The sequence below is a fragment of the Phaseolus vulgaris genome, chromosome 4 (assembly GCF_051622355.1).
Source record: "Phaseolus vulgaris cultivar YP4 chromosome 4, ASM5162235v1, whole genome shotgun sequence".
Taxonomy (NCBI): domain Eukaryota; kingdom Viridiplantae; phylum Streptophyta; class Magnoliopsida; order Fabales; family Fabaceae; genus Phaseolus; species Phaseolus vulgaris.
In genome coordinates this window covers 44792148-44819821 of record NC_143501.1, presented here as the reverse complement: position 1 = coordinate 44819821, position 27674 = coordinate 44792148, and the positions used below count along the sequence as shown (strand labels likewise).

At 32.9% G+C, this 27674-nt stretch overlaps 3 protein-coding genes across 5 annotated transcripts; 1 reads left to right on the top strand and 2 right to left on the bottom strand.

The window, feature by feature from the left end:
• Positions 1 to 4702: 4702 nt before the first annotated feature.
• LOC137837743 (CLP protease regulatory subunit CLPX3, mitochondrial) lies at positions 4703 to 13673 on the top strand. Of its 2 annotated transcripts, none has more exons than XM_068646851.1 (15): positions 4703 to 6302; positions 6566 to 6627; positions 6827 to 6915; positions 7057 to 7136; positions 7419 to 7469; positions 8093 to 8167; positions 8249 to 8326; positions 9422 to 9478; positions 10205 to 10275; positions 10395 to 10494; positions 10704 to 10808; positions 12243 to 12305; positions 12825 to 12947; positions 13043 to 13195; positions 13355 to 13673. In XM_068646851.1, the coding sequence occupies exons 1-15, from the start codon at positions 5364 to 5366 to the stop codon at positions 13427 to 13429; spliced, it is 2121 nt and encodes a 706-aa protein (XP_068502952.1). In that variant the 5' UTR covers positions 4703 to 5363; the 3' UTR covers positions 13430 to 13673. The 2 variants fall into 2 exon arrangements, 1 of the variants encoding a protein (XP_068502952.1); XR_016520343.1 differs by having other exon boundaries at positions 4763 to 6302; positions 9426 to 9478.
• Positions 13674 to 14611: 938 nt separating this feature from the next.
• LOC137837747 (uncharacterized) lies at positions 14612 to 16326 on the bottom strand. The gene is made up of 2 exons (XM_068646856.2): positions 15985 to 16326; positions 14612 to 15034 (listed from the first exon to the last, which is right to left on the bottom strand). The coding sequence occupies exons 1-2, from the start codon at positions 16164 to 16166 to the stop codon at positions 14827 to 14829; spliced, it is 390 nt and encodes a 129-aa protein (XP_068502957.1). The 5' UTR covers positions 16167 to 16326; the 3' UTR covers positions 14612 to 14826.
• A 5303-nt stretch (positions 16327 to 21629) lies between these two features.
• LOC137837744 (APO protein 1, chloroplastic) lies at positions 21630 to 26426 on the bottom strand. 2 transcript variants are annotated; one of them, XM_068646853.1, is made up of 5 exons: positions 26332 to 26426; positions 24459 to 24536; positions 24263 to 24330; positions 22872 to 23239; positions 21630 to 22776 (listed from the first exon to the last, which is right to left on the bottom strand). In XM_068646853.1, exons 2-5 carry the CDS (start codon positions 24505 to 24507, stop codon positions 21942 to 21944), a joined length of 1320 nt encoding a protein of 439 aa, XP_068502954.1. In that variant the 5' UTR covers positions 24508 to 24536; positions 26332 to 26426; the 3' UTR covers positions 21630 to 21941. The 2 variants fall into 2 exon arrangements, with proteins under 2 accessions (XP_068502954.1, XP_090157991.1); XM_090301865.1 differs by having other exon boundaries at positions 22876 to 23239; positions 26332 to 26402.
• Positions 26427 to 27674: the final 1248 nt, after the last annotated feature.

Sequence of the window (27674 nt, the reverse complement as noted above, 5' to 3'; positions counted from 1 at the left end):
ATCCTTATGTAACTTCATCATGACTTATGCTTCAATCCCACAAATGAAGTTGTACTCTCCTTACATTACTTCAACTTCGATCCCACAACTCTAAAATTGACAACAAAATTTAACAAAATCATTAATTTCGACTATGAAACAAAGTTATGTTTGTGTCACACAACTTTGCCATTAACATAAAAGTCGTTATGGGCAAACATAACTTCATTTAGAGAAATTGAAAATGTGTTTATATAACTTCTTCGTAAAGAAGTTGTGTCACCCAAACACAATTAGTATGTGAACATGTTTTTTAAAATATATTTATTTGTATTGGATAAAAATATAACACTTTTGTATTTTTTTTCAAAATATGTCCAAGCTTGTAAATGTAGGAGTGGTGATAGAGAAAAATGTCATAGAATTTATATGTTTCAATTATTTAGTGAAATTTGAAATTTTTAATAAATTTTGCTAACTTAAATGTTGATGTGTCTAGACAAAGTATGAGAAAAGGAGAAACATTTGTCGAAATCTTAATGTTGATAAATCATTTTGACATCATTACTTTGGAAAATATAAAAAATAATATTCTATTAAAATAAAATTTTAGTTATAGATTTTAATATTGTTTTAAGAAAAGAAAATTTGAAAATAATAGTTTATTTTTGAAATAATAATATGAATTTATTTACACAAATGTTTTTATTTTATTTTATAGCTAAATTCATACTACTAACGAAAAGAAAATTTCTTTTGTTGATCTTCTTGTTTCTACATATCCAGCAAAAAGTTTAAAAACTCTTTCTATTCCTCCTACTTTCATTGAAAAATATTATTTTTCTCACGAAAAATGTTTAATGGTAAGAAAACTACTTGATAGTCATTCTAATGATTTGGAACGATCACAACAGGAAAATCTATTCCACATAAGATGCAAAGTTTTTGATAAAATATGTTCTTTAGTTGTGGATAGTGAGTCATATTCTAACTGTTGTAGTGCGAGAGTAGTACTCAAGTTAAATCTTTCTACCATACCTCATCCAAAACTTTATAAGTTACAATGGATTAATGAGGATGGTGGTCTTATTATGAGTAGCCAAATAAATATTCCAATAACCATGGGGTCTTATCAAGAAACTATTTTATGTGATAGTATCCCAATGGATGCTAGACATCTTTTACTTGGCTACCCATGGCTCTCTGTTCATAAAGCTATTCATGATAGAAAATCTAATAAAATTAATTTTCGTCATGTAGGGAAAAAGATTACCCTTTGTCCTCTCACTCCTACTAAGTATAAGTAGATCAAATTGCTTTACAGAAAATCATTGAAAATGAAAAGATAGAGAAAGATAAATTAGAAGAGATAGCAAAAATAGAAAAAGAAAGAGAGGAGAAAGAAATAGAGGAAAAATAAAAGAGAGGAAGTAAAGATAGAAAGAGAAGCAACGAAAAAGAAAGATAGGATAAAGAAATTTTCTAAAGAGTTTATTAATATTGGGTCCAAAGGAAAGGAGTCTAATACTAGTATTTCCAATGAGTATTTTCTTGATTCAAATATCTTGTTTAAAAATGTTAATCAATTTAATACTCTCCATGGAGAAAATGATTTTCATCATAATTGTCAAATTTTTCAAAAAATTTCTCTTATGGATAATTATCAACTTCTACCTTTGTTTATTCAAATGTTGAAATACAACATAAATACCCATTTTCCATCTTATAAACATCTTTTGATTCAAACTGATGGGGATTTAGTTGTAAGTCAATGCATGAAAGTCAAGCCTTATTTAGGACATGATACAAATGTTTTAGGTCACATTATTTCTATATAAGCTTGTAATGCTTTATTAAAACAACCTAGCAATTTTCACAGTAACTTTATTTACCAGGGTTGTTTTGATCAAATTACTTTCACTAACAAAGGCAATAAGTTTGTTGTTAGTTTCTCTATACCCTCACAAGTAGTGGAAAAGCCATTACAAAAACTTTTTCATTTTTTATAAATCTTTGTTTGAGACTGCATCAGAATAAAAAAATATAAATTTCTTAGAACAATCCTGTGAGGAGTTACTTGATGCAAACCTTTTATATGGAGCTAACCAGATTTGGTTCAAACACCTTGTGAATCCTTGCTAGTAATACAACAAAATGATAAAATATTTAAGCAACTTCATAAGGTACAAATAATGAAAACACCACATAAATCAGATGAACATGTTACCTCGACACAAAAAATTAATTGCAAACTTGTATCACCGAGGTAATTCTGTTTCCTATTATATTTTTTCTTATTCTAAGTTGTTTTCTCCATTTTGTTTGGTGTTTTATTTTCCTACCTTCGGAAATAAGAACCACCATAAAGGTACCATACCAAATACTTTATTTGTTTTCGGTTTCTACATCCATCAACTTCTATTCTTTTGCATTCTCCTTATGTTTGTTGTCTTTTTCAAGTGGATTCATGAACCAGGTTGGGTAAAAATAACTCCAAAATATTGAATGAAAAACTTTGAATTTGAGATTCATTCTCTCCCAAATCTCCTTTTGCTAGAGAGCCTCCAATGCCTAGTAATTCCTTAGAAAGTTGGCCAAACCTCTTTCTACTTCCTAGCACCAAAACTACTCCAATTCCTCACCAAAATCTCCCATTCTTGGTGCAAACTCTTCTCCATTTCGTTGCCATTGCATTCAACTTCTACAATCCATCACCTTGGATTGCATCACTTGGTCTTTTCTCTCTAAAACTAGAGTTCTTAAATCAAAGTACTAGTTTATAATGGTTTATAGATCCTCCTCTATTTGGCCTGAGATTAAACAATTTTATGACACTATTCTCGAACATACTTCTTAGACTGTTGGTACATGTACTTTTATTAATTTTTGGCATGATAAATGGTGTTTCACTCCTTCTTTATCAATCATTGCAGGGGTACCTGATGGTTCTAAAATCTCGGATATAGTTTCTCAATTCTAGACTGGTAGTGATTGGAGTATTCCCTTACCATAACAACAGATGCCTAATTTTTTTGAACATATCATGATTAGGTAGGAACAGGATATTCCTAATTGGATTTTAGAAGATTCTGGATGTTTCACTCTTAAGCGGCTATGACTTTTTTCTTGGATCCAGGAATTCCCTGTGGCTGGGGTAAACTCATTTGGTCTTCATATATACCTCCTTCCAAAACTCTAGTTCCATGGAAAGTTTTTAATGGGCGATTATCTACAAATCAACACATTTAGCATAAAGACTTGCATATATGTTTTATGTGTATGCTTTGTGAAAAGCATGAGGAATCTATTCACCATTTATTTTCAACAAATTTTCCTTACTTCTCATTTCTCTAATGTGGATGTTCTCCTTTCTCTTATTAAGAGTGATGATAGTCCTTTGGTTAATTTGATCAAACTTGTTGTGATAACCTTTTCTATTTGGATGATATGGTGTATGAGGAATTATGCTAGATTTCAAGTTAAAATTGATGTTTCTAGGGTCATTTTGGTCATTAAAGATCACATTTGTTTTAGTGGGTAGTTCGTCTAAAAGTTCTATGCGAAATTATATGTTTGATTTCAATGTGCTTAAGTTTTTTGGTATCAATACTCGTAGTGGTAAAGTTCTATCTCCTCTTCCTGTTAGATAAGAGTTTCCTTATCCAAGTTGGGTAAAAATAAACAATGAGGGTGTTGCTAGAGGTTCTCCTGCTCATGCTACTTGTGGTGGTATTTTCTGTGGGAGAATTTACTGGTGGTTTCTCTGCTTTTCTGGATGTTCAGAATGCTTTGGTTGCTGAGTTTTATGAAGTTATACATGCTATTGAACAAGCTCAAGAGATAGGTTTTACTAGTTTATGACTTGAATGTGATTCTACCTTGGTTTGTGCTGCATTTACTATTAGGACTAATGTTCTTTGGATGCTTTGTAATAGGTGGAACACTTGTCTTAACTACTGTGGAAAAATCAAATTTAGGGTTTCTTACATTTTTCGTGAAGGGAATGTATGTTAATAAACTTGCTAACTTAAGCTTTATTCATAAAGAGTATCTGCATTGGTATAATAGGCTTCCATCTAGTTTTTTTTAGAGTTCTTTATTAATAGACATAGATTACCTATGTTCCATTTTTGTTAATATATGAGTTTTGGTCTAGTCCTCCCATATTTTCTTATATTTCCTTTTTTTTCTTTTAATAATATTTTTTTTCATGTAATAACAAATAATTGTTATTACGTGAGGTTTCAGCCTAGCTGAGATGTCAAGTTTTATAGTAATATCCAACATGAGAGCTTTCATAAAAATAAAAAAGAGAACTAGAGAGAAGAGATTTGAGAAAGAGAAAAAAAAAGGATCGGGAGTTAGGGAGGTATACACTTTTTCACTTAGAAATAGTTAAACAATTCCTCAACTCAACATTAACAATTTAATTTTTATTTCTTTTATAATTATTATAGATAATAATAATATAATAAAGGATAAAATAAATAAAAAGTATAGATGAAGTAATAAAATTAATATTTCAAGGATTTTACTAAAACATTTCTTTAAAGATAAAAGTTTACCAAACAAAATAACTAATAGGTGTTTGGTATATTCAATAGACAAAAGGAATCATGATTTATATATTTAAAGAATAGAAAGGCAGTGACGAATTTCATTGATGAATGTCATCCACGTGGAATTAATTATATCTATGTGATAGCCTTGGATCTTCTTCTCCATCTACATCTTCATCCACACACATCCAACAATAAATGCCCACTAAAAATAAACATTCAAGAAAAACCATTGACTAATAATCTCTTCTGCTGCTATATTTGCTTATAGAAACCAAACCAGAGATGTAGCTAATGGCTGCAATCCAACACAAGATCAAGTGAAGAAGATGGAGAGAGAGTTAAGAATTTAACATTTACCAAATGGATTGCACATCATGTGGTCAAAGTGTCAAAAAATAGAATAAAAAATGCAGCACTTTAACCATCACCCACCCACTTCATATACTTCCTCAAATCACAGATAGAGAGAGAGAGAGAGACACAAACGTGTGTCATGTTCTTTGTGTTGGCAGTTTTCCTTCCTTCACCGAAAAACACTCCTTAGCTCTATCTTCTTGCTCAATCCTCTCCCCTCCAATCCAACTTCTCCTTCATTTTCTCTCTTTCTTACCCTTTTTCTTCTCCCTCCATAAATTCACGCACACCCATTTTCTAATCCGCCCACACAGATCCAAATTTCTTATCTTTTTCACCGTTCCACGCTAATTCTTCAACTGGGTTATCCAAATCCAAAGCATTACTTTACTAATTAAAGCAACCCCAATTCTCTGGTTTTAATCCCGAGTTCCCGAGTTTGGCTTTTCGGATCAAAATCTTCGACCCATGTCGCGACTCTTTGGTAGATGGAAGAAGGCGCAGGAAATGGCGTCGCTTTCGGGGTTTCTGCCACGTGGGCACCAGCGAATCGGGTTAAATTTTTGCCCAATTTCGACCCAGCTGAATATGGTATCCGGCCACCGGCGGGATGCTCAGGTGGGGGTTCAGGAGCGGTATAAGTGGGACCGCGGCGGGTCGGACGACAACCCGACCCGGAAGATCCGGGCTGAGGCTAATTGCCCCCGTTGCACTAAAGACATGAATCTTGTGTTCTCTAATCGCCACTTTCCCTCCCCACAAAGTGAATCGAATTCTGAATTGGGTGGTGAGGGAGAAAGAGAAAAGGGTTACCAAGCGGTTAACCTCTGCCCAAAGTGCAAAACTGCTTATTACTTTCGCCCTTATGACACTACACCTCTTCAAGGTACTTTTGTGGAGATTGGTAGGGTCAGTAGTACTAACAATAATGGTGTTAATAATGTAATTGGTAAGGGACATTCTCCTAGGAGGATCACACATGGAAAAGGTGGTGGTAAAGAAGGTGGTAGTAGTACTAGTAGGGCTAGTCATGGAGGAGAGGAGTCTGGGCCTAAGAGTAATACTAATGCAAGTAAATGGCTTGAAGTGTCATTGTGGGAGACTTTGATGGCATACAATGGTGGTGGTCGTGGTAATGGTGGTAATGGGGAGCCACCTGAGTCGTGGCCTGGTGGTAACGGGAATGAGAATGGGTTGGCTGTGCATACTCCTCCAGGCCCACCTTTTGCACCTGGGATGAATGTTATCCGGGCTACGGGGCCTCCGAATGGCGGTTCAGGTGGTGGTGGGGGCGATGGTGAGAAGAATGCCTGGGGAGGGTCTAATTTGGGGAAGGATTTGCCCTCGCCGAAGGAGATATGTAAGGGTCTTGACAAGTTTGTTATTGGTCAAAAGAGAGCGAAGAAGGTATCCTGTTTTTTTGAGTTTTGTTTGGTTGCTGATGTACAATTATGTGTCAATGTGCCCCTTTTGGATAGTCTAGCATGCAGAATGAGGATAGAAAGAAATTTAGTGTAAATGTATGTCTGCCTATATTCATTGTCATAGCTTTGAATTTGACTCCAGTGTTTTTTTTTCATTCATTGTATATCAAAAACAATTAAACTTGCTGACACTGCAAATGCATTGTTTTGACTGTACCTCATTAATGGTTTATGTTTCTGTTGAAGGTGCTTTCTGTAGCTGTTTATAACCACTATAAAAGAATATACCATGCCACTTTACAGAAAGGGTTAGTTCTTTTACTACCCCTTGGTGGAATTGCAGCCAATTCTTTTGATTCCGTATTTTCCCAGATCTCTTCATGTATAAACCAATCTATATGTCGTGATAGATATATGGGGAATTTACCAAATGTCAAAATCATAGTTTGTTCTTTCACATTATCTATTTGCTATTTGCTATGATTGAATTAGTGGAGTTCATACTAGGTCAACTGTAGATTCAGAAGTATTAGATGATGACGATAATGTGGATCTAGAAAAGAGTAATGTTCTCTTGATGGGTCCAACCGGTTCAGGTATGACATTCATTGACACTCATTTATTTTCTTTTTTTCTTATAAAATGAGAATTAGCTGTGTCCCCATTGCTTGCTCTTTTTATATCTGCATCTGAAATTACACTGTGCATGCTATGCTAATCTAAATTTTATCAAATAGGGAAGACATTACTAGCTAAAACACTGGCTCGATTTGTGAATGTGCCGTTTGTCATTGCTGATGCAACAACCTTAACACAGGCAAGTATGAATTCATCAATGGGGATTTTGAAAACAAAGTACAGCACACGCAAGTAAATGATGCAAATTTATCAATTTTCCTGTGGCAAAGATCTGAATTTTCTTATTTTTGAGAGATAGGAACATATTCGGTATGTTGTGTTGGACACAATCCTTTTTTTTTTCTGCTGAAACTTTGGGTGTTCAGTATTAGTAACTATATGTGATTGGGTTTTGTAGTTGTCTCATTTGTCCTTGAACAAAACTTTGTTATTAGACCTAAAAGAGGATTTTAATTTGCAGGCTGGTTATGTTGGAGAAGATGTTGAATCAATATTGTACAAACTACTTGCGGTATGTGTGCTGTTCTGCACAATTATAATGTTTTATTAGATTATCAATTATTTATCTTCTAGGAATTGCCCTGTTTCTCAATTTTCAGTGTCCTAGAAATTCTTAGGTTTTTCTTTTGTATGCTCACTTACATTGCACAGTTGATGATGAATGGATTTTCTCATAACAGAGTTTGTTAAATTCAGGGAAGCTTCCTTGCTTTATTAACTTAATTAAAAATGATAGGTCAGCCCAAATTCTTTAGCAATTTATATTAGTTATAGACAAGAAAATATTACCCTGTTCCCTCATTATTTTGTTGATAGCTATCTTCTTATACAATAGTCAATAACTATTGACTTGTGTTGTCTAGTTAAAAAATTTCTAAATGGTAAAAATTACAATGTTCTTAATTTTTCTAAATTTTAGTCTTTATATCCTTGTATGTTATATAGGTTGTTATCTAGTGAGATGCTTGTTATGTTGGATTCTTCCCTCATTGGCATTATGATGCATGTGAGGTAGGAAAGCTAGAGTTTGAATATCCTCATCTACTGTTCTTATGTGCAAAGCTTGTCCTTTATCTCACTTGTCGTACCTTTATTCCATATCATTGTAATAACTGCTTATTTTTTGTGATACAGGCAGCAGATTTCAATGTTGCAGCAGCTCAACAAGGAATAATTTACATTGATGAAGTTGACAAAATAACTAAGAAGGTTTCTTTGCTAATTAATTTGACAAGTTCATACTTCTTAACCCACTAAAGATTTTAAATGTTAAGGTAAATATTTTTACAGGCTGAGAGCTTAAATATCAGCCGGGATGTTTCTGGTGAGGGTGTTCAACAGGCATTATTAAAAATGCTGGAAGGAACTGTAAGTAAAAGATCCTAAATGCAGTTGTTGCTAACTGGTGTATTTTATCTTATCCATACTGGAACTGAAATCTTCATTTTGACAAGCAATTTATTCACATAGATTCTCATAGGTATTTCATCTTCAGTCTAGAATATTTTAACTGGTAATTGATTGGTAGTAGCAAATAACATTGATGCATTAATGGTAATTTCAATTAGGTTAAGAAAGAACATTATACCTTTGTTTTTTTTTTGCATGGTAGGATCTGATTTTGAGATTCCTAGGACAGACTCTAATATATTCAGTAAGATGAAGTTGACATGCTTTATAATTCTTGTGCATTGAGGGCGGAGTTGTTGGAACATGAGGCAAGATTTGAATTGATGCAATGTTGTTGGTTATAGGGTTTAGTAAAAGCAAGGGTTATTCGTTGGATTATAATATTCTTTTCTACAGCGGAAAACTAAGTGTTTGCAATTTTTTCTGTCCTATTAAACAAACTAACATTTGCTCTTGTTTTTCCCAAGATTGTGTTTTGAACTGTTGTTGGGGCAAACCGAAAGAACTTGGTATTATAGCTTGACATCTGAGGAAAATGTGCAGTTTTTACCTAGTAGTCTCATGTTAAGTGAAAAAGATGGCCATTTTATTTACACCATCAAAGCACCCACAGCAATACTGAACAAACATTGAATTATCATAACATCCTTTTGCCTAGGAACTCCATGGTAAACAAAATCATGATGATAAATAAAAAAATTAGAGTTATTTGAGGTGAGACTAAATTTGCTCCCTGGTCTGTTTAGCTAGTTTTATTCAGTTCTATGATTCTAAAACTGTATATTCTGTAGCCCTTTTTTTAGTGACTGTTTTAAAGATTCATTTTAATGTTAGATTTATTTGTACTTTTGTTTGCAATACAAATGCAAGTTCTCATATTCCAAATTCAATAGTTTTTTTGTAACTTTACCTTTATGTTTTGTGGAACATTTTCATATTATCACTTATTAATTGATTATTTGTTCTAAATGTTTTGAAGAGGTAGGTGGTAAATTGGTTAGTGCCATTCTTATTTGCAGTATCATAAACTTGTACTTATTTCTTATTGTCTAGATAGTAAATGTTCCTGAGAAAGGAGCCAGGAAGCATCCAAGGGGGGATAACATTCAGGTATGTTGTTTTGGAAGCATAACATCATCAATCATTTTATTCATGCATGCACCAGGATGTGATTAGACAAATGTTCTCATGTTAGGTTGCCATTGTCTTGAATCCTATAATATCCTCTTTCTACATACACTAGAATAGCTATCTTGAACAGCGTTTTTAGGAGTTATTGTTGAACAAGAGCGTTTTTGGATTTTTCTTCTTCTTCATCTCTTATCTCTTACAATCTATCATTTTTATCTTTATTTGTAAATTGAATTTTAATATTTTTTAGAAGAAATTATCATTATTAAAATTAAACTTATGATATAAATTGTTTATTATGAATTTAAAATAATTTTATGTGTTAAAAAATATTTATTATAAATTTAGTTATATAAATAAACTTTTATAATGTGCGTTGCACATGCTAAAAATACTATGTGTATAATTTATAAACATGTTTCTGTTGTTTTGATTAATGTATCTTTTTTTTTTCTTATTGGAAAAATAATGAAAAAAATGAGAATGGTACAATGACCTCATTAGTTGGTTACTAATGATGAACACTTTTGCTTTAAAAGCTACATAGATAGCTGGTGTTTCTTTTTAAAACTCGTTTCTCCTTTTTGAATAGTCTGTCTATGTGGGCTAGTTTCAGTCACCTAGTGGCTAGTACAGTTTGCATATAGCTAGTAACACTTGTTAATTCCTTCAATAATATTCTATTCATTTTTTTATCTTATACAGATGGACACAAAAAATATTCTTTTTATATGTGGTGGAGCATTTATTGATCTTGAAAAAACCATTTCAGAAAGGTAGATGTTTTTCTGCCTTTGTCTTGCAAAGTATTTTTTTACAAATCATAGATGCTTTACATATGCATTGGTTTCTATCGGGGTATTCACTAACTTGTATTATTTATCAAATAAATCAGACGACAAGATTCTTCAATTGGTTTTGGAGCACCAGTTCGTGCTAATATGAGAAATGGTGGAATAACAGACTCTGTAGTAACATCATCTTTACTTGAGTCAGTGAGTATTGGCTCTTATTATCTGAAATACGGATCTCCTTTTTTTATAATTGAAGCTTGTAAATAATGCATTTAAGCTACCATGCTTGGTGTGTGCTTTCTTCTATCCTCCAACACCAGATAAAGACACAATAGTAAGATGATGAATTGTTGTATTGTAGCTGATAACTATCATAGTGAGACTAAAATGTTGCCTTTAATACTTTCCAGGTGGAAAGTGCTGATCTTATTGCATATGGCCTTATACCAGAGTTTATTGGACGATTCCCCATCTTAGTCAGCTTGTCAGCTTTAACCGAAGACCAACTTATGATGGTATTCTTACCTTGTTTATGTTATCTTTTGATCACATCATATCTCATACTTCCCGATTTTTCTGAACAATGTAGTGCTCAAAGGACTGATTCTGCTTGCCTGTTGAGTGGTGCATCTTATGATAATTCTGTTCTGTCATTTATGATTTGTGATGGTTTCTACAATTAAAGGCTTGAGAATCCATATGGATTTTCAGCCTCCTAAAAGCTTTAAATCTTTATTTTTCTCTCAAGAATCAAGGTTTTTTTTATACAGTTAAAATAAACTTTAATATTTTTATAAAAATAATAATAAATTTGATAAAGAAAAGAACATAGTCATATGGTCTTTATGTAAGTGCATGGTTCGTATTTAATAGCATGGAAAACAATTGGATTTTTTATTAATTTTAATTACTAGAGTAGGCATTTATGATGTGGGTATAAAATGTTAAAGGAAAGTCAATATATGTGTATGTCATAGAGAGAGGAATGTCAGGGACATTCTCTTCTATTAGTCGTTTGAAATTGCAATTCTTTTTGGTCTCACATCTTACTTAATAAACTTCTTGATTTTGTAATTTTGTATAAACTTTAATCAATGGGAAAAAGTGTTAGAAAGGGTGTCTGATAGGATCCTCGAACCCAATTATGATAATGAATGAGCAAGAATGGGATCAGATGTTGGACCTAACTTAGAAAAAGCCCATCACTTGAAAGTATAATCTAGAAGGAAGAAAAAGAGTTCAAAAAACAGAGAGAATTAGTTAGTGAGAGGGCACACAGTTACTGCATTTGCAGAAGGAATTCTGTTAGTATATTATGTTTTACAGCCTGCTTTAATAGAACACTAGGGGAATGAGGGAAGGCAGAAATCCTTGTCGGGGTTCCATCAGTGTTCATATCACTCCTCTATGTGTGTGTGTGTGGGTGTATATCTAATATTTAAATCTTAAAAATTGTCTGAATTGGTTTTAATTTATAATTCTAACAAAATTGGAAGAAGATACTCAAGGTAGTTATAAAAGTGATAAGACTTGGGTATTATGGGGTGCCCAAGTCCCATATCCAGTAGTATGGGATGCTCGGTAGAGTATTAAAGTGTTTGGTTCTTCCTCTTTAATAGCTAGCTTTTGAGGGTGGGTTCCCCAAGGACTTGATACGTAGCAATAGTTCTTTCTTTGATCGTGTGACTTCCCTGAAGCTATTGTAACTTGGGTGATTCATATTTATTCAATTGCGTGACTTCCTATAATTATTGAAACACCCATATAAAAAAGGTCTCGTTTATTTGATGTTGACACTTTGTTCCTCTCTTTTCAGTTAGAGTAAAACAATTTAAATGCTTTTGGGAAAGTAGAAAAGATTTTGAAAGATGGGAATCCCTTTCTTTCTAGTATATGTTACTTCATATGTTAATTTTGAAAATATGGTCATATGACTATTGGGTTTGCAGGTCCTCACTGAACCAAAAAATGCTCTTGGCAAGCAGTACAAGAAATTATTTAGCATGAATAATGTAAGCAGCTCTCTCTGTGTGTGCCTCTCATGGTGTGTACTTGTGTGTCTGTGATGGTGTGAGTGCCTGATTCTGTGGATGCATGTGACTACTATTTGGTGTGAAAACCTGAACTCTTGTGGCCACCAGATACATACATTCCGAACAAAAGATGCAAACTGTTCAAACTTTGAATTGGTTAAAGGGATTGATTTAATAATTGTCCATGACAGACTATGCTAAATTTCTAATGACTAACTCCCTTTCATATATCTCGTTTCAAATTTGTGTATAATTAATACTTATTTTTTCCATTTGTTGATGATGCCTGGAGCCTGCCATTGTTTTTGGGCCATTTGATCTTTCTTCTTTGCTGGGTCAAATTTGTCAACTTGTTTTTTGCCTTTTGCTCAAAATATTCAAATTGTCCTCTGTGTGTCCATTTGTTAATTCTTTTTTTTTTTCAATTAAGAGTGCAAGTAGCTTGTAAAGTGGACACAAGGAAATCTATTTATCACAAACTTTACCCCTACTCTCCAGGTCAAGTTACACTTCACAGAGAAAGCTCTAAGACTGATAGCAAAGAAAGCAATGTCCAAAAATACTGGTGCTAGAGGTTTAAGAGCCCTACTGGAAAGCATTTTAACTGAGGCGATGTTTGAGGTATTGAACGGTTGGTTTATTCTTAAATATCAATCACAAACTATCATAATTCTCTACAGATTTTCACTAATACACACCTTGCTCATGTGCAACAGATTCCTGATATTAAGACGGGTAGTGATCGAATTGATGCAGTTGTTGTTGATGAGGAGTCAGTAGGATCACGAACTTCCCTTGGATGTGGGGGTAAAATTCTTCGGGGAGATGGTGCTTTGGAGCAGTACCTAGATAAGATGAAAGATTCAGCGGTATGTTGGAGGATTGATCATAAAAACGATGAATTGTTCCAGTTACCTTCTAGTATTCCCTGCTAATTTAATAACATGAGATGTTTCCTTCATTTGATGCATTATGAGCTATGAGGATGTTGTATCGAGTTTCAACTAAACTTGCTTAATCTTTTACAGGTTAATGTTGAGGTGGGGGAATCAGATTTACATGAGGGGGATTTGGAGCTTTCATCAAGGGCCATGAGCCTGTAATATCATTCACTTACCATAATCAGTGTATAATTTGTCATTGTCATTGTTATTTGTACAAAACTCATTAAAAAAAAGCTGCTGTAATTATCCCTTGTATAACAGCATAGCTACTTGTCCAAGTTTGCTGGATAGGAAACAAATAATAGAAGAGAAAAGAAAGGTGTAGTGTAGCATTGCTAATTTAGGCAGCACATTATACAAAATTTTTAATTATTTCTTAATCTCAATGAGGACTTTTTTTTTATCCGTTGTACTACCAGTGCCCATTACCTACTGTGGATTTAATTGTAGTTAGTCTTTTGGCTTATTTCACAACTTCAACTTGTGACCTTGTCACATGTGAAATGACAGTAATCTTAGCTATTGTGCCAAGGATTCTTCAGATTGTCAAGGTGTTGGTTCACATCTAAATTTATGTTTATGGAATTGAAACCGACCAAGGGTTAATAATGATAAATGAACTGGGCCACCTCTGAAATGAGACAACAATAAAAGCCCCTAGGAAGTGACATAAAACGCAATCTTACAAACTAATCATGTGACAATCATTTCTAGGATGGACCATTACATGAAGGTAAATGTGTAATAAGTGTTTTCTCTGTTGTAAGATTTATTACATTGCACAAAGTAAGTTGAAGTATATCTTAATAGTTTCATTCTTCAATCCTTAACGCCACAAATTTTTTCTATTTTTTAAAGATTAAAAATATCCAGCCACGCTATTCTTTAAGCACTGGACGTTTTAATTTTTCGGAACTAGGTTGAGATTTTTACATTTTCAACGACTATTAATAGATGTGTAATAAAGTCTCCTTGATATTTTGGTGTATACTTTGCTTTTAGGATTTCCGTAATCAATTCTGAACAAATGACACGAGGAGTCTATTAATTATTGTTCATACCCTCATATTTTAGTGTTGTTATCCTGCAATCTTGGAAAAAAACTTCCACGAGGTTGTTGAAGGTTATCACTCTCTCTCTTTCATGTACGTCACAGGTGCATTCTTTTGCACTAAATTCATTTACTTAGAGGAATTCCAACAGAAATGGCTAATAACATATTGTATAGCTACAAATCATTCAGAAGAATCTTTTAGCAGAATATCTTGTCCTCATGAACAATGAATCTGCAACAATGGATTCAACCAACTATGAAGATAATGCAAAATACGAGTCAGGAGATGAGAATGTGCTCCCTCCATATTCATCTTAATCATAATGATGAGAGATTACTTTCAATAGGATCACTGTCAAAGGTACAATGTAATGGAAGTGAAGACTTTTGGTACATCCTTGTAGCTACTAGTAACTATAGCTTTAGTGAGTAGTCATACTTGATCAAGTTCATACATGGCATATCATTAGTCAACAACAGTAGAAGGGGTTATTGGCACAGATTATTTTTTCAAGCTGTAGTGCTTCTTCACAGCTTCAATCACTTCCCAAGTAATATTCATTCCTTTTGGGAAGACAACTAAATCACCAGCCCCAATTTCAAAAGACCCAACTGATTCTTCAACAGTAACCCTCACTTTTCCCTCCAGCACATACATGGTCTCTTCTTCTTTAAAGGACCATGGAATTTTGGTTGGACCACCTTCCCACCTGTTCAATGTTTAGACCCATGTGTCAAAGCTAGTATGAAATATAAAAGATAGCATGGAACCAAAGCACTACAAAATTACACCTGCATCATTCAGCATCAACTATAAAAGCATACAATTTTCAAGGATAGAAATGAATATGAATCCAACTGTCCATAGATTTGTTTATGATTGATAAATAACAGATGAAATTTGAAATATTAGGAAAACATTCTGATTAAGATCCTTAAAATAGTTTAGGTCTTCTTTTTGCTACAATCTGCGTATGTATTACTTTTAGATCCCTTAGGATGAAACAGTCATCCAGGCATTTTAAAGTACTAGAAGTGTACTTTTTTACATCAGAAAAAATAGAAAATAAAAACAAATACTAGAAATCGGAATGCCTCAACACCTATACGATTCAACATACCCTACTCTACATATGTATATATGCATAACAAATCATGTATCTGTATGAATATCATTGGTTAATTTTCTCAGTGAGAAGGTGGTATAATCCTACAGATGGCAATAAGTAGAATATCAATGTGAAAATTAATTATTGACATTCCAAAACATCCATGATAGTTATATAATTATATTAGTATACATACCAGCACCAACTGATGATTTTCTTATCGATGAAAGAAATTACTTACTTTACCTTTAGGAGAAGATCAACAATTGATATTCTAACACATCATTTGCCATTATTTTCTGATCAATGATGAAAATTACTGATTTTACCTTTACCTCCATAGTGAATTGTACATTCCCACTACCTAACCCCTACAGTAACTTCTGAGATAGGAGTGTGAAACACAGACATGATAAAGACCCAAAATTTGCAGTGCAGAAAAGGTTGAAACTTTGAAGGAAACACATCATGGGCAGCAGAGAAAAAGTGAGTAACAAGATCATACTTGAAAAAACAGAAGTCAAAAAAATTGAAAAGAAAGAGACAGTTACTTGTTCCAAGTTGAGACTCCAAGTTCAGTGAGTTTGGACTGATGTGGGTTCTTCTCTATCTTCACTCCAAACACCTCATAGGTTGTCATGGCGGTTTCCTTAGGCATGAGTGCTAGAAAGAAGAGGGAGAGAAGCAGAGGAACAAGAACAAAAAGTGACAAACGCAGCACAGAAGGCTTCATTGCTTTACCAAATTGTAGTTTCTGTGTTTCAACAAAAAGTTGTGTTCTGAGGAAAGTGGAAGGGAAAAATTTTCCACTTTACGTTTAGGGGATTCTAATACAAAAGATTTCCACATTTTCTCATGGCAGAATATTTCAATCACAATTTGGGAACTTTTTTCAATAAAGAACATTTTAGACATTATTATAAATTATGTCATGGTCGACTAGATTCCATTTCCACTCTATCAAAATTATTAAATAAAATTAATTTTGAAAATAATAATAATTAATTATTATATTAACTAAATTAAATATTTTTTAAATTTTTAAAAATTATTAATATTTAAATTAATTTCAATTATAAATGATTTTTTAATTTATAAAATACTTTATTTATTAATTAAAAATATATACGATTTATTAAATAAATAATATTAATTTGCAAGGATATAAAAATCTTTTTAAACGGTAAATAATAATTATGAAAATCTTTTATATCATGGTCCACTTACTTCTTATTAAATTACTTTTTTTTAACCTTTATAATAATTATTTTAAAATTATACTTATTGTAGTTTTAGTTTAATTATCTCATATATTTGAGTATCTTTAATTAAATTTCTATTAAAAAAATTATTCTATTAAATATTTATATTTTATAATTGAATTCTTGGTATATAATTTTTCCTTGAGATCACGAGATTGTTATCTTTCCATTATTATTATTTTGTCTTCATCACGTAGAAAAAAAAAAATATATATATATAATTAAATTTTAAACTTATCATAAAAATGTCTAAATTTATTTATTGGTAGTTAAAACTATTTATTAATAATAAAAACTAATTTAGAAATCAATAATTTTGTTAGTATCTAAAATAGTATCTAATTTAGGCAATATAACAACTAATTATTTTTAGTTTCTAAAATTAGTTTCTATTTAATGATTTTCTAGTAATATATCCACAACATTAAACATACATTTGCTCCATAAAAAGTAATTTATTTATGGAAAGACGTGTCACAAGGTAATCTTCTTATTTGTCTTCTAAGTCTATATATTGCACTTGGACCTCCTATTGTGATATTGTTTTTTTTTATATATTCATGTTGTATGTATACGAGGAAAAACATATCATCAAAGACATGGTTAATGAATTCAACGAAGATGATGAATAAGATGAGTACATACCACAATAAGACAACTTTCCAACATCATCCAACCACAATGTTCAATCAGTTAGTTGTGATCCCAAACTAAATAGCTAGACCTTTTGGAACACATGTGTTTCAAATCAAAGGAGTCAACTTTGAATGCAATCAAGCAATACTACATTGATCAAGGTTATGATTTTGTCATGGTGGAATCATAGCCAGATAAATATTTTGAATGTTGCATTCATTACAACAACGACCGCCAATGGCTTATTTGAGCCTCTTTTAGAAAAATCCAACATCAATAGAAAATAAAAAAAAAAATTGAAGCTCCCCACACCTGTTTGAGAACTTATCTTTCATTTGATCACATAAATTTGGACTCAAGTCAAATAGCTTCCTTTGTGGTGAATTCGCTGAAGGCGAGTCCATCAACTCTGATAAAAAGTTTAATTGTGGAAATAAATAATCATCTTGGTTATTCAGTGACTTATAGAAAAGGCTTGGATGGCTAAATAAAATGCTCTTGCAATGGAGTTTGATGACTAGGACAAATCATATAATCATCTTCCGAGATGGTTGCAAGTTGTACGAGACAATATCTCAGGAACTATTGTTCAATATATTACTCGTTCGTATGTTGTTGATGGTGTTGAAGACCAATCTACTTACATCTTAGAATGTGTCTTATGGTCGTTCAAGTCATGCATTGATAGGTTCAATTATTGCAAGCCAATAGTTCAAGTTGATGGCACATTCTTAACCGAAAAATATCACAGAACTTTGCTGACTGCATCAATCAAGATGGGAATCAAAACATTTTTCCATTAGCTTTCACCATTGTTGAAGGTGAAATAAAGGATGCACATATATGGTTCTTCCCATTTTTACAAGCATATGTGATGCCTCGGTCAAATCTATGCATGATTACTGACGTAGGAACAACAACACTATCAACTTAGAATCTCCATAAGTTGCTTGGGAAGGAGATGATTTGGCCTTAGTATATTGCATACACCATATAACATCTAATTCCAAAAACAGGTTAAAAAATGCAAAGTTAAAGCGACAACTAATAAACATGGTAAACATTCCTTAACTTCCATCACACAATTCACTAACTTTTCCACTAATCCCCTTTTTGACAATGTGATAGGTTATGAGATGAAGCAGCCAACTCTACAAACAAAGTTATCGATGATGAAAGCAAAATTTCGGTCAGCAGCCTCTTGGATGGATCAAATATCATTGAAAAAATGGACTCAAACCTATGACGGGGCAAGAGGTTTGACCACATGACAATAAATCTTGTTGAAAACATGAACTTTATTTTCAAAGGGGCACGATTCTTACCTATTTGTGCTCTAATTAAGACCATATTCGAAAGAACAAAGGCTTGGTAATGCATATTGCAAGCAGCGCATTAATATCCAAAAGATATAGTTGCCTTATTAAGAACGAGGCACAATCTCTTATGTATCATGTGCAAAAATATAATTGAAAAAATTCAGAGTTTGACGTTCAAGAGATAGTCACTTCCCATCTTCGACGTCGACCTATGTCATACATACTTAAATTAACTTAATGGTGATGTGATTGTGGGGAGTTTCAAGCTCTACGACTATCTTGCCCACACATAATTGTTGTTTGTTAATTTTGTCATTTACAACTAATGACATTTGTTGTCCCAGTGTACAGTCTCCACAATATTTTCAAGGCTTACGGGGTCCAATTTCATCTAGTTCAAAATGATGATTATTGATCTACTTACACATGACCAAATTTGGTACATAACCCGATGCGTCGACATAAATCAGGATGACCAAGTACTCAATGTATTCATAACAAAATGCATGATCCAATTCTGAATAAACCAAAAAAAATGTCCATATTGTTGAAGCAAAGGTCACAATAGAAGCAATTGTACATATAAACAAACTTCATAATAAAATTCAATCCCAACTTTCATTGTTAATTTTCTTAGGTTTTTTTTACCTGTGTATTTATACCTTCAGCTTATTCAAATGCCACATAAATTAATAAACAAAAATTATTTATATATAACTCATAAAGCTAACAACCTAAATTTTATGTTAACTATAATCATATTCTTCATAACAAAATTTTTTTAAACAAATTTTATTATCTTTATAATTTTATTAAAATTATCTTTGTTTTTCCTTTTTTACAACTATGAAACATCAAATTTATCTACTATTTACATTAACTAATATTATATATATTAATATTTTTATTCAAAACACGTATATAACAAAAAAAATATTGACTTATACAAAAATTGTGTCAAGGTAGCATGACTCTACTTAACAAAAAAAAAATTCACTAATCTTAGATTGTCATGAGTCCCCCATGTCTCTTTAGTCTTTCACTAGGATTTCTAGTATCCCACTGTTGAAAATATCAATTCTCTCATTTATTCTCAGTGTTGTTCTTTTCATTTGTTTGTTTTTCTTTTCCTCACAAGTTCCTTTTATATAGAGAAGAAGATAAAGACATCTTCGTCCAGAGACAATGGATTATTAGTGTTTGTGATATTTTAAAGATACATTGAAAAAATTATCTTTAACTGTCTAGGATGAACTTCAGACTCTTCAAAAGAGAGGTATAATTGACACATTCATTATTTCTATTTTTCCTTTTCTTTGCAGAAGTTCATGAATCTACGAGCTTTGAATTTTGACTGCTGTGAATGTTTAACACAAATACCTGATTCCATATCTGATCTCCAAAATTTGGAGGAACTTTCGTTTCAAAATGGCGTAAATTTAGTTAGAGCTCATAATTGGATTGGTTTGGTGGATTAACTTAGGATATTGGAACTTTCACATTTTTCTAGTCTTGAGAGTTTTCCAGAAATTGTAGGAAAGATGGAAAACATAAGGGAACTTGGGTTGCTTCAAAAGTCGTCCCTGCTATTCTGTGGAATTGTTCAGTTACAAAGCAGCATTGTCATGATGCCAGAACTGACTCTTATTGAGAGTTGGGGATGGAAAGGGTGGCAGTGGATAAAGTGGGAAGAGGGTGAAGAAAAAGATGGCTCAATGTGGGAGATTTAGACCTATCGAACAATAATTTCACACACCTTCCTGAATTCATCAAAGAATGTCAATTTTTAAAAAGCTTAGTGTGAGTTATTGCTAGCATCTTCGGGAAATCAGAGGAATTCCACCAAAGTTGAAACATCTCAAATGCAACAAACTGTTTATTGCTGACATCCTCGAGTATAAGCATGTTCCCAAACCAGGTTTTGTCTTGTTTTTAATGTATTTTTATTTAATAACATATAGTGTACCTAATGTTGGTAAACTTATAAATTCCTTTATGTTTTGCCAGGATCTAGGATCCCAGAGTGGTTCGATCACACAAGTTATATACCTTCAAGTTCTTTCTGGATTCGCAACAAATTCCCTGGCAAAGTTCTTTGTCTTCTTGTTGCACCTAAGGACCGAGACAACAGTGATCATGTTAAACCCATGTTGCTCATCAATGACAAAGTTTATGTGTGTTTCTTTGATAGGCTCAAGTTCTTGAAGTTGGGAGCAGAACATACATTTCTTTTTTATCTACAAAATTTAATTTTCACTGATAATCTGTATGAAGTGCCTTTAGAAAATGAATGGAACCATTTGAAGGTTACATGTTTTGGTTTGAAAGAAGAGAGAGCTAGAGATGATCCAAACTGTTTTTCAATCGCAAAACCGCCAATTGCTAAAAAAACGTAGGATTGTGGACTGAATTTTTGCTACAAGAACTGCAATCACAATGCTGTAACCAGTGCAATAACTTTATGGTTTACTGCTCTATTCCTAGCTTATTTTACAGTCACGATTCTTAGCAGTTGGTGTAAGTTTTCCTTTTGGCTTTGCTTTTGGCCACTTGCTGATGTGACAATAGGCAGTGGAGAGTTTGTTCCTAGCTATTGTAATGATTTTAATTCCTTTGGTATTTAACTAACACAAAACAGGACGAAGTGAAGATTGAAATGATTGACAAATCAATACAATAGCTAGATTATCCACCTGAATGCTGACCCAATCTGATAACATAGTGATGTAGATATTCTAAGAGGAAACACCAACTTAAAGCATATTACATCATTAAGTTGCATGTTGAAGGGGAGAAATTTTTATTTCATGTCTACAGAATCACTTTTCTCTACAATGAAGATCACTACAGTTAGATTTTATGTGACTTGCCCTATTACTGATTGAAGGGTAGTGAACAAGGGAACTTTTTTATGTTTATGACTGGGTATAAAATGTAACAACTAGCCATGTATAAAAAGATCATCTGATTATATTGTAATTGTGACAAAATAAATTAACACATGCATTGATCTTCCAACATAACTTTTCACTAGTTTAAGACATTTTACAAACTAACTAACCAAAGTTATCTGATAAAACCTACTTGCTCTACTATTGGCTTTATATATCATGTACACTAACATTGGATATATGGGAATCTAGCACCTAGTAAATAAATCAGGCATGTACTGTTGAAGATTGATTTCAAGGCCTCCCCTTCTGGTAGATCATTGAATGCGTTTTGCATGCTAGGATTACGCAATATGCACGTATAATAACAGACAAACACAGTAAGCACGTTCAGATTACATCATGCAATCATTCTTGCCTCCTCAGGGTCTGGAATTATAATGTCAAGCCTCATCATGGGCTTGTACTCGTCTGGTATCTGTGCACCAGCTTGCATGCACACTTCAACCACAGCCGGAGCCTTCCCGTAATATCTCCTAAGTGCAGATGCCAAGGGAGGCCCATTAGGGTCTCTCACATGCCACACGTAATTTGGAGGGAAAACTTCATCCACAGTAGCATCCTGCCAACCATGCTTCCCATCCCTCCACTGGTGCTTAAATTCACCACAAAGCTTAGCATTGTGGCCCCATGGCCCCACATGAACCTCAGTGCAATAACCACACGCTTTCACAGTGTACTTCTTCATCAACTTCCTGACACCCTTTTTTACAATTTCATATGCATTCATTGTGTCTTGGGCAATTTTAGGTAGATCTGACAATGATGTTCGAGGAAATCGTTCAAAAGATCTGTAAGTATCAAAGTCATTGAGTGAAGAGGGGTCCGCAAAGCGCCATGGTTTAGGTTCCTCTAAATTTCCACCTATGTCAATTACTCTCTTCCCTAACATCCGTATGGGATTGGTCCTTCGGCGTGATGGATATTCTGGGATATCAACACCAGCTTGTATGCATAGCTCAACAACGGCTGGAATCCGGTCATATTCAAATCGTGTATCATGCTTAATCCGCTTACCAAAGGGGTCAAAAAGATGATAGGACTCAATTGGGACAAGTATATCATTGACAGAACCCTTTACCCAGGCATGAGCACTCCGACGCTGCCTACCATAAGGACTAGAGCAATCCCAAATGTGGTGACCAGTTTGAGCTACATGAACTTCTGAGCATTCGCTGCATGAATTCAATTGGTAAGAATATAACTCTTGTATCAACAAAACAAATGCAAAGAAACTAGGACATTCAGCAAAAAATATAATATAATCTACCTACAGCCATGTACAGGAATGTGATGCAAGACCTGGGCAAGACATTTAATCAAAAGCTTCCAAGCTTCAAATACTTCATAGGCAACAGGAACTAGGTCTGGAACAATTAATCCATTCTTCGGAGGCTCAAGAGGTTTCTCTATTCCCATCCGTGCAATTTTCTTGTCCTCCCTTGCAGCCTGTTTGATTTCCTTAAAGGGAATAGGGTAAGGTTTTTTCTTATTCTTAGGTAAAATTAGAGGTAAATCCTCATTTTGTGGTAATTCTTTTCGTCTCCACACAGTTTCTTTGCTCTTGGGCCTTCGACTGGTACAAACTAAAACTCTCGGGATTGTTGATCTACCTTTGCAAAATTGCTGGCACTTAAACTGCAACATAAACAAAACTAAACTGTAAATTCCAACAAGGATGTTTAGAAGACTTGGAAAACACTTTCTTCAATGTCAGACAAAGGATAACAGCAAAGTCCCTCGGAATTTTCTATGGCTAATCAATAGGAGTAAGGCCGCAATAAACTATTAAGAGCACAAAATGGATTTCAAGAAAATTAGACTACATAAAATTTGAGAATCTTTCCGACTAGAGTTACAAACACGCATCCGTTATATATATCACATAAGTGACTACAACCACTACATTAGAAATTAATCATATTTTGTCAAAGGTTTATCCAGAAGAACTTCATTGCAATTCACACTTGGAAGTTGGAACTAGTACATTACCAATATGAAGGGAGGACTGAGTATAATTAAAGTGCACAGGACCTAACCTTTTATTCTCAGCTATATTCAACACTGTAAGGAGACTAACAGGTTTTGTAGTTAGATAAGAGAGTATTACAACTCTGCCTTTAACCACTAGATGCAAGTTCAATTGAGAAACAACAAATCGCATTGAATAACTAGAAAAGGTTAAAACAAAAAGTGAAATACTGGGACATCCCTTGAAACAGCATAGAAGTTATTCCGGGAAATTCTAACAGTAATAGCAACCAAGAACAATATCTTGAAGATGGTACCATCACTGATCTGCAGCTAATGCTTTATAAACATCTCAATAGAATAACCTCAGAGATAAAAAAAACCACCCCCACCACAATAAAAGCCAACCAAATAAAATAAAGATGTAGTCATGAGATTATAGAACTCCAAAAGACATTGAGATTGAAATCATTTCTTAGTCACACACATTAGGAAAATCTAAAATCTAACAATAATATCATTAGCAAGCCAATATCAACAATTAATTTAATGTGACGTGACGCTTATATTTCCTTTAGCAGTTGCTTCCCCGAGGCTTGTACACATAATTCCATTAGAGGAATGAACCAATATGATTTCCTAAATGTGTACATTATTAAGTAAAAATAAATGGGAAAAAGCAAATCCAACCTTCAACCCAAGACAATATGACTTAGAAGATAGATGGGGCCAGATAAAGTCCACACTGGAGGAAAAACCTGCAAATAAAAAAATCACATTAAAACAAGATAGAGAGTTGTTGTTGCTTCCCCTTTTGGATGGTGTTCAAGAATATTGTTAAAAGTACTATATCATAAAATTAAATTAAGAGAAAAGGGTAACTCACAGTTATGAGAAGGTTCCCATAATGCAGATGAAAGTAGCGGCAACCCCATGTATGTTTGTTCTCTATTCCTGTAGCTCGCTGCAAACAAGAACAAGAGGGGCTTCGGAATCAAAAAAAGCTGTATTGGCAGCAATGAATCAACACAGGAGGAAGACAGGGAAAAAGAATATAGATTTAGCGGAGCAACTCATGGTAACAGAAGATGAGAGCTGGGACTTTGAAATTTTGCCTGAGCACAGAAACTGATTAGTGCTAATTCTTTGCTTCTTTTTAAACATTGAACAATTTCATTTGCACAAGTATTTCACATAGACCATAAAAATATGCATAGCTCTGGATTAATTCTATTGTTCAATGGTTGTGTTGTGTGCATCTTGAGATTAACTTAAATTTGCTTCTCATATACACAACTAGTACCCTACTAATGGTGTGCTTGATTCCTCTTCTGGACTATATACTTTCCAATTGTTTGAAAAAACATGAAGAATAGTAGTGGACACAAATCAATCTCTTATAAATATATCTAAAACAGAGATTATACTTTTGGCAAGCACAACCTACATGATTCTCCCTCTCATCCTACTTAATTCTATTAAGAACTCATACTTACATGACAATGATGACATATAACAGGAATTCAACTAGTCAGACAATAATACTAATAAATCAGTTCGGTTGATATAGAACTCTTCCCTTTTCGTGCATACCCTTATCAAACAAGTTGTCATTAAAAATTATGCACAGAATTATTTTTAACTAACAAAACCCTAGAATCAAAAATTTGGTTCCACTAGGAATAAAATCACTGAGGAAAATTTAACTTAAGAAAGGAAGGTCAGGGGTTTGTTATAGGACCAATTTTCTTTCCTTTAAGCCAAAAACATTTTACCCCCCTTTTTTCTTTCTAGGCTATTCCTTTCCTTCTCTGTACAATCAATTTCTTTCAAAATCCCTTCCATTAGTATAGCAGTGAACACAATTGCTGTATTAAAGCATGTTTCATGCAAATGTTGAATGATTCAGAGCAATTCCCCATTATCATTTCCTTTTTTTTTTACATTCGTTGGGCATCAAACTCTTATCCCATTCTCAAAGCTATTATTTCCTGGTTAGAAAGAACAGCAATATGATAGGTATCAAACGAAATTTCAAACTTTGGATTGATAACTAGGGTCCTGCTCGTGTAGTAATAATAATAATAATGTATGGTATATTTGGAAAATTTACTTTATAAGCACAGAAAAACATAAAAGTAAAAATAAAATAAAATGAACATTTTCCTGTAAACTAAAAACTAATTTACACATGTAAAAAAAAATAGTTTCACCAAAACCCCATTTTTAACTTTTATATAAGCTTACAACAAAGTCAGTTTCATTTTTCTTTTTTAATTTTCTCTCCCAAAATTATCTATGAAGTAGTTTTCTCCCAACATACCCGTACCATGCTACACCAAGCTCAGATTGTCAAAGTACCTTAAAATTCAGTAGAGACTCTTTTAAAATCCTAAACTTCTGGGAACATTCATAAATTAATCGGGCAACTGTTAAATGTTACCAGAGACAGAACCTTAACATAGTTCCCACGTAGGTGGTTTGTCCAATGTTAAAAATCTAATAAAATGAACAACATACAACCTTTGGTTCTCACTTCTAGAGCTGTAAACTCAACCCAACCCCACTATTTTCCTCACAGTGGCATTTTCACAAACATCTTACAGGCTTATACAAGCAAAGTTTGTCTCTTTTACTTCAACAGTTTTCGAATTTAATCCACGACAGAATGCTCCAAGATTTGACCTCAACCGGTGCGATCAAAACACTACCGTTTCTTAGTTCCAATGATGGGTATGAAGAAAGATAAATAGCCATACCTCAGTTTCTCGCCGCTTCTTCTGTATGCGCGAAACAGAGCATATCTGCCACGCCAAATGATATTTTGCTCAGTTTGTAAGTTTCTTTCACCTTTATAAATTTATTAATTTAAAGCATTATTTAAAAATATTTTAAACTCCATTATTTTTTACTTATCCATCTAACCACAAATCACTTTAATATACCTTTCAAAATAATTTATGGAAAAAATAACGAACTCATACCATACATGATGATTTCTAATGGGATGATAGTGTAAAACTAGTGTTAGGAATCTTAAAAAATATTTGAACTTTATTAAGTTATATAAAAAAAAATGAATTGTTTAAAATAAATTTAGCATTATTTTTTTAAAATTTAATGATTGCTTGAACTAAATTCAAATTATAAATTACTAGTGTATCCGATTTTTTAATTTCATCATAAGTATGGTGTATCTGATTTTTTAAATATTATTATAAATTTATAATGTAATATTTTAATTGATGTACAAAATAATGTGTACGTAAAGAAGATGAACAAATTATAACAAAATCTGAAAAAAAAATGAATTTAGATTCAGTATATAAATAATTTTTGTATGAAGGGAAAGAAGGAAGTGACACTTGGAATAGGTTAATTGGAACTGATAATTTTAAGGGAAAATGAAATTATTAAATTAATAAAAAATTATTAAATTATTTAATTGATAATTTTTATTTTTTTAAGATAAAATTGAAAAAAAAAATTGTGTGAAAAAAAAAAGTATGAGAAGAATCCTCCTTATATAGGTAATATTAAAAAATTTACTTTAAATTGAGTTTTCCATCTATAATAATTCAAACAATTTATAGATTTCAACAAATTTATAATAGTTTAATTTAATTTAGTTAACTCTAATGAAATTTAGTTCACTTAAATTATTATATAATTCAATTTAATTTTTTAAACTATTTTTAACACTTTTATAATTCATATATTTTGCCGACTCTTAACTAGTGTATAATTTTTCTAAGAACCTTACACCTCTTCAAAAGAAATCTGCTTACTCAAGAGAATTCTATGAGCTGACTAAAGGATTTGCAAAATTTCAACATGTTTTGGTTAAGCAGATTCTACAGGAATTTCACTCATCTCCACTAGGTGGACATGGTGGAATTAATAGAATAACTGCTCAAATTGCTTCTCGATTTTACTGGAAGGGTATTAACAAGGACATTGTTCATTTTGTCAAAGAATGCCTTGTCTGTCAGCAAGCAAAATCTTCTAATGCTTTACTTGCAAGACTATTTGATGGAAGAGGCACTATTGTTAACCCTTCCAATCTAGAAGGTATAGGTATATGGGAGGATATAGTGTATTG

What these genes read in the sequence shown, in the direction of transcription:
- LOC137837743 (XM_068646851.1), top strand. Translation starts at nt 5,364, where the DNA reads ATGTCGCGACTCTTTGGTAGATGGAAGAAGGCGCAGGAAATGGCGTCG. An exon ending in GATGGGTCCAACCGGTTCAG is followed by an intron (nt 6,916 to 7,056) that starts GTATGACATTCA and finishes TTTATCAAATAG; the next exon opens with GGAAGACATTACTAGCTAAA. An exon ending in CATCATCTTTACTTGAGTCA is followed by an intron (nt 10,495 to 10,703) that starts GTGAGTATTGGC and finishes AATACTTTCCAG; the next exon opens with GTGGAAAGTGCTGATCTTAT.
- LOC137837747 (XM_068646856.2), bottom strand. Translation starts at nt 16,166, where the DNA reads ATGAAGCCTTCTGTGCTGCGTTTGTCACTTTTTGTTCTTGTTCCTCTG. An exon ending in GGAGTCTCAACTTGGAACAA is followed by an intron (nt 15,035 to 15,984) that starts GTAACTGTCTCT and finishes AACATTGAACAG; the next exon opens with GTGGGAAGGTGGTCCAACCA.
- LOC137837744 (XM_068646853.1), bottom strand. Translation starts at nt 24,507, where the DNA reads ATGGGGTTGCCGCTACTTTCATCTGCATTATGGGAACCTTCTCATAAC. An exon ending in ATGGGAACCTTCTCATAACT is followed by an intron (nt 24,331 to 24,458) that starts GTGAGTTACCCT and finishes TTTTATTTGCAG; the next exon opens with GTTTTTCCTCCAGTGTGGAC. An exon ending in ATTCCTGTACATGGCTGTAG is followed by an intron (nt 22,777 to 22,871) that starts GTAGATTATATT and finishes GAATTCATGCAG; the next exon opens with CGAATGCTCAGAAGTTCATG.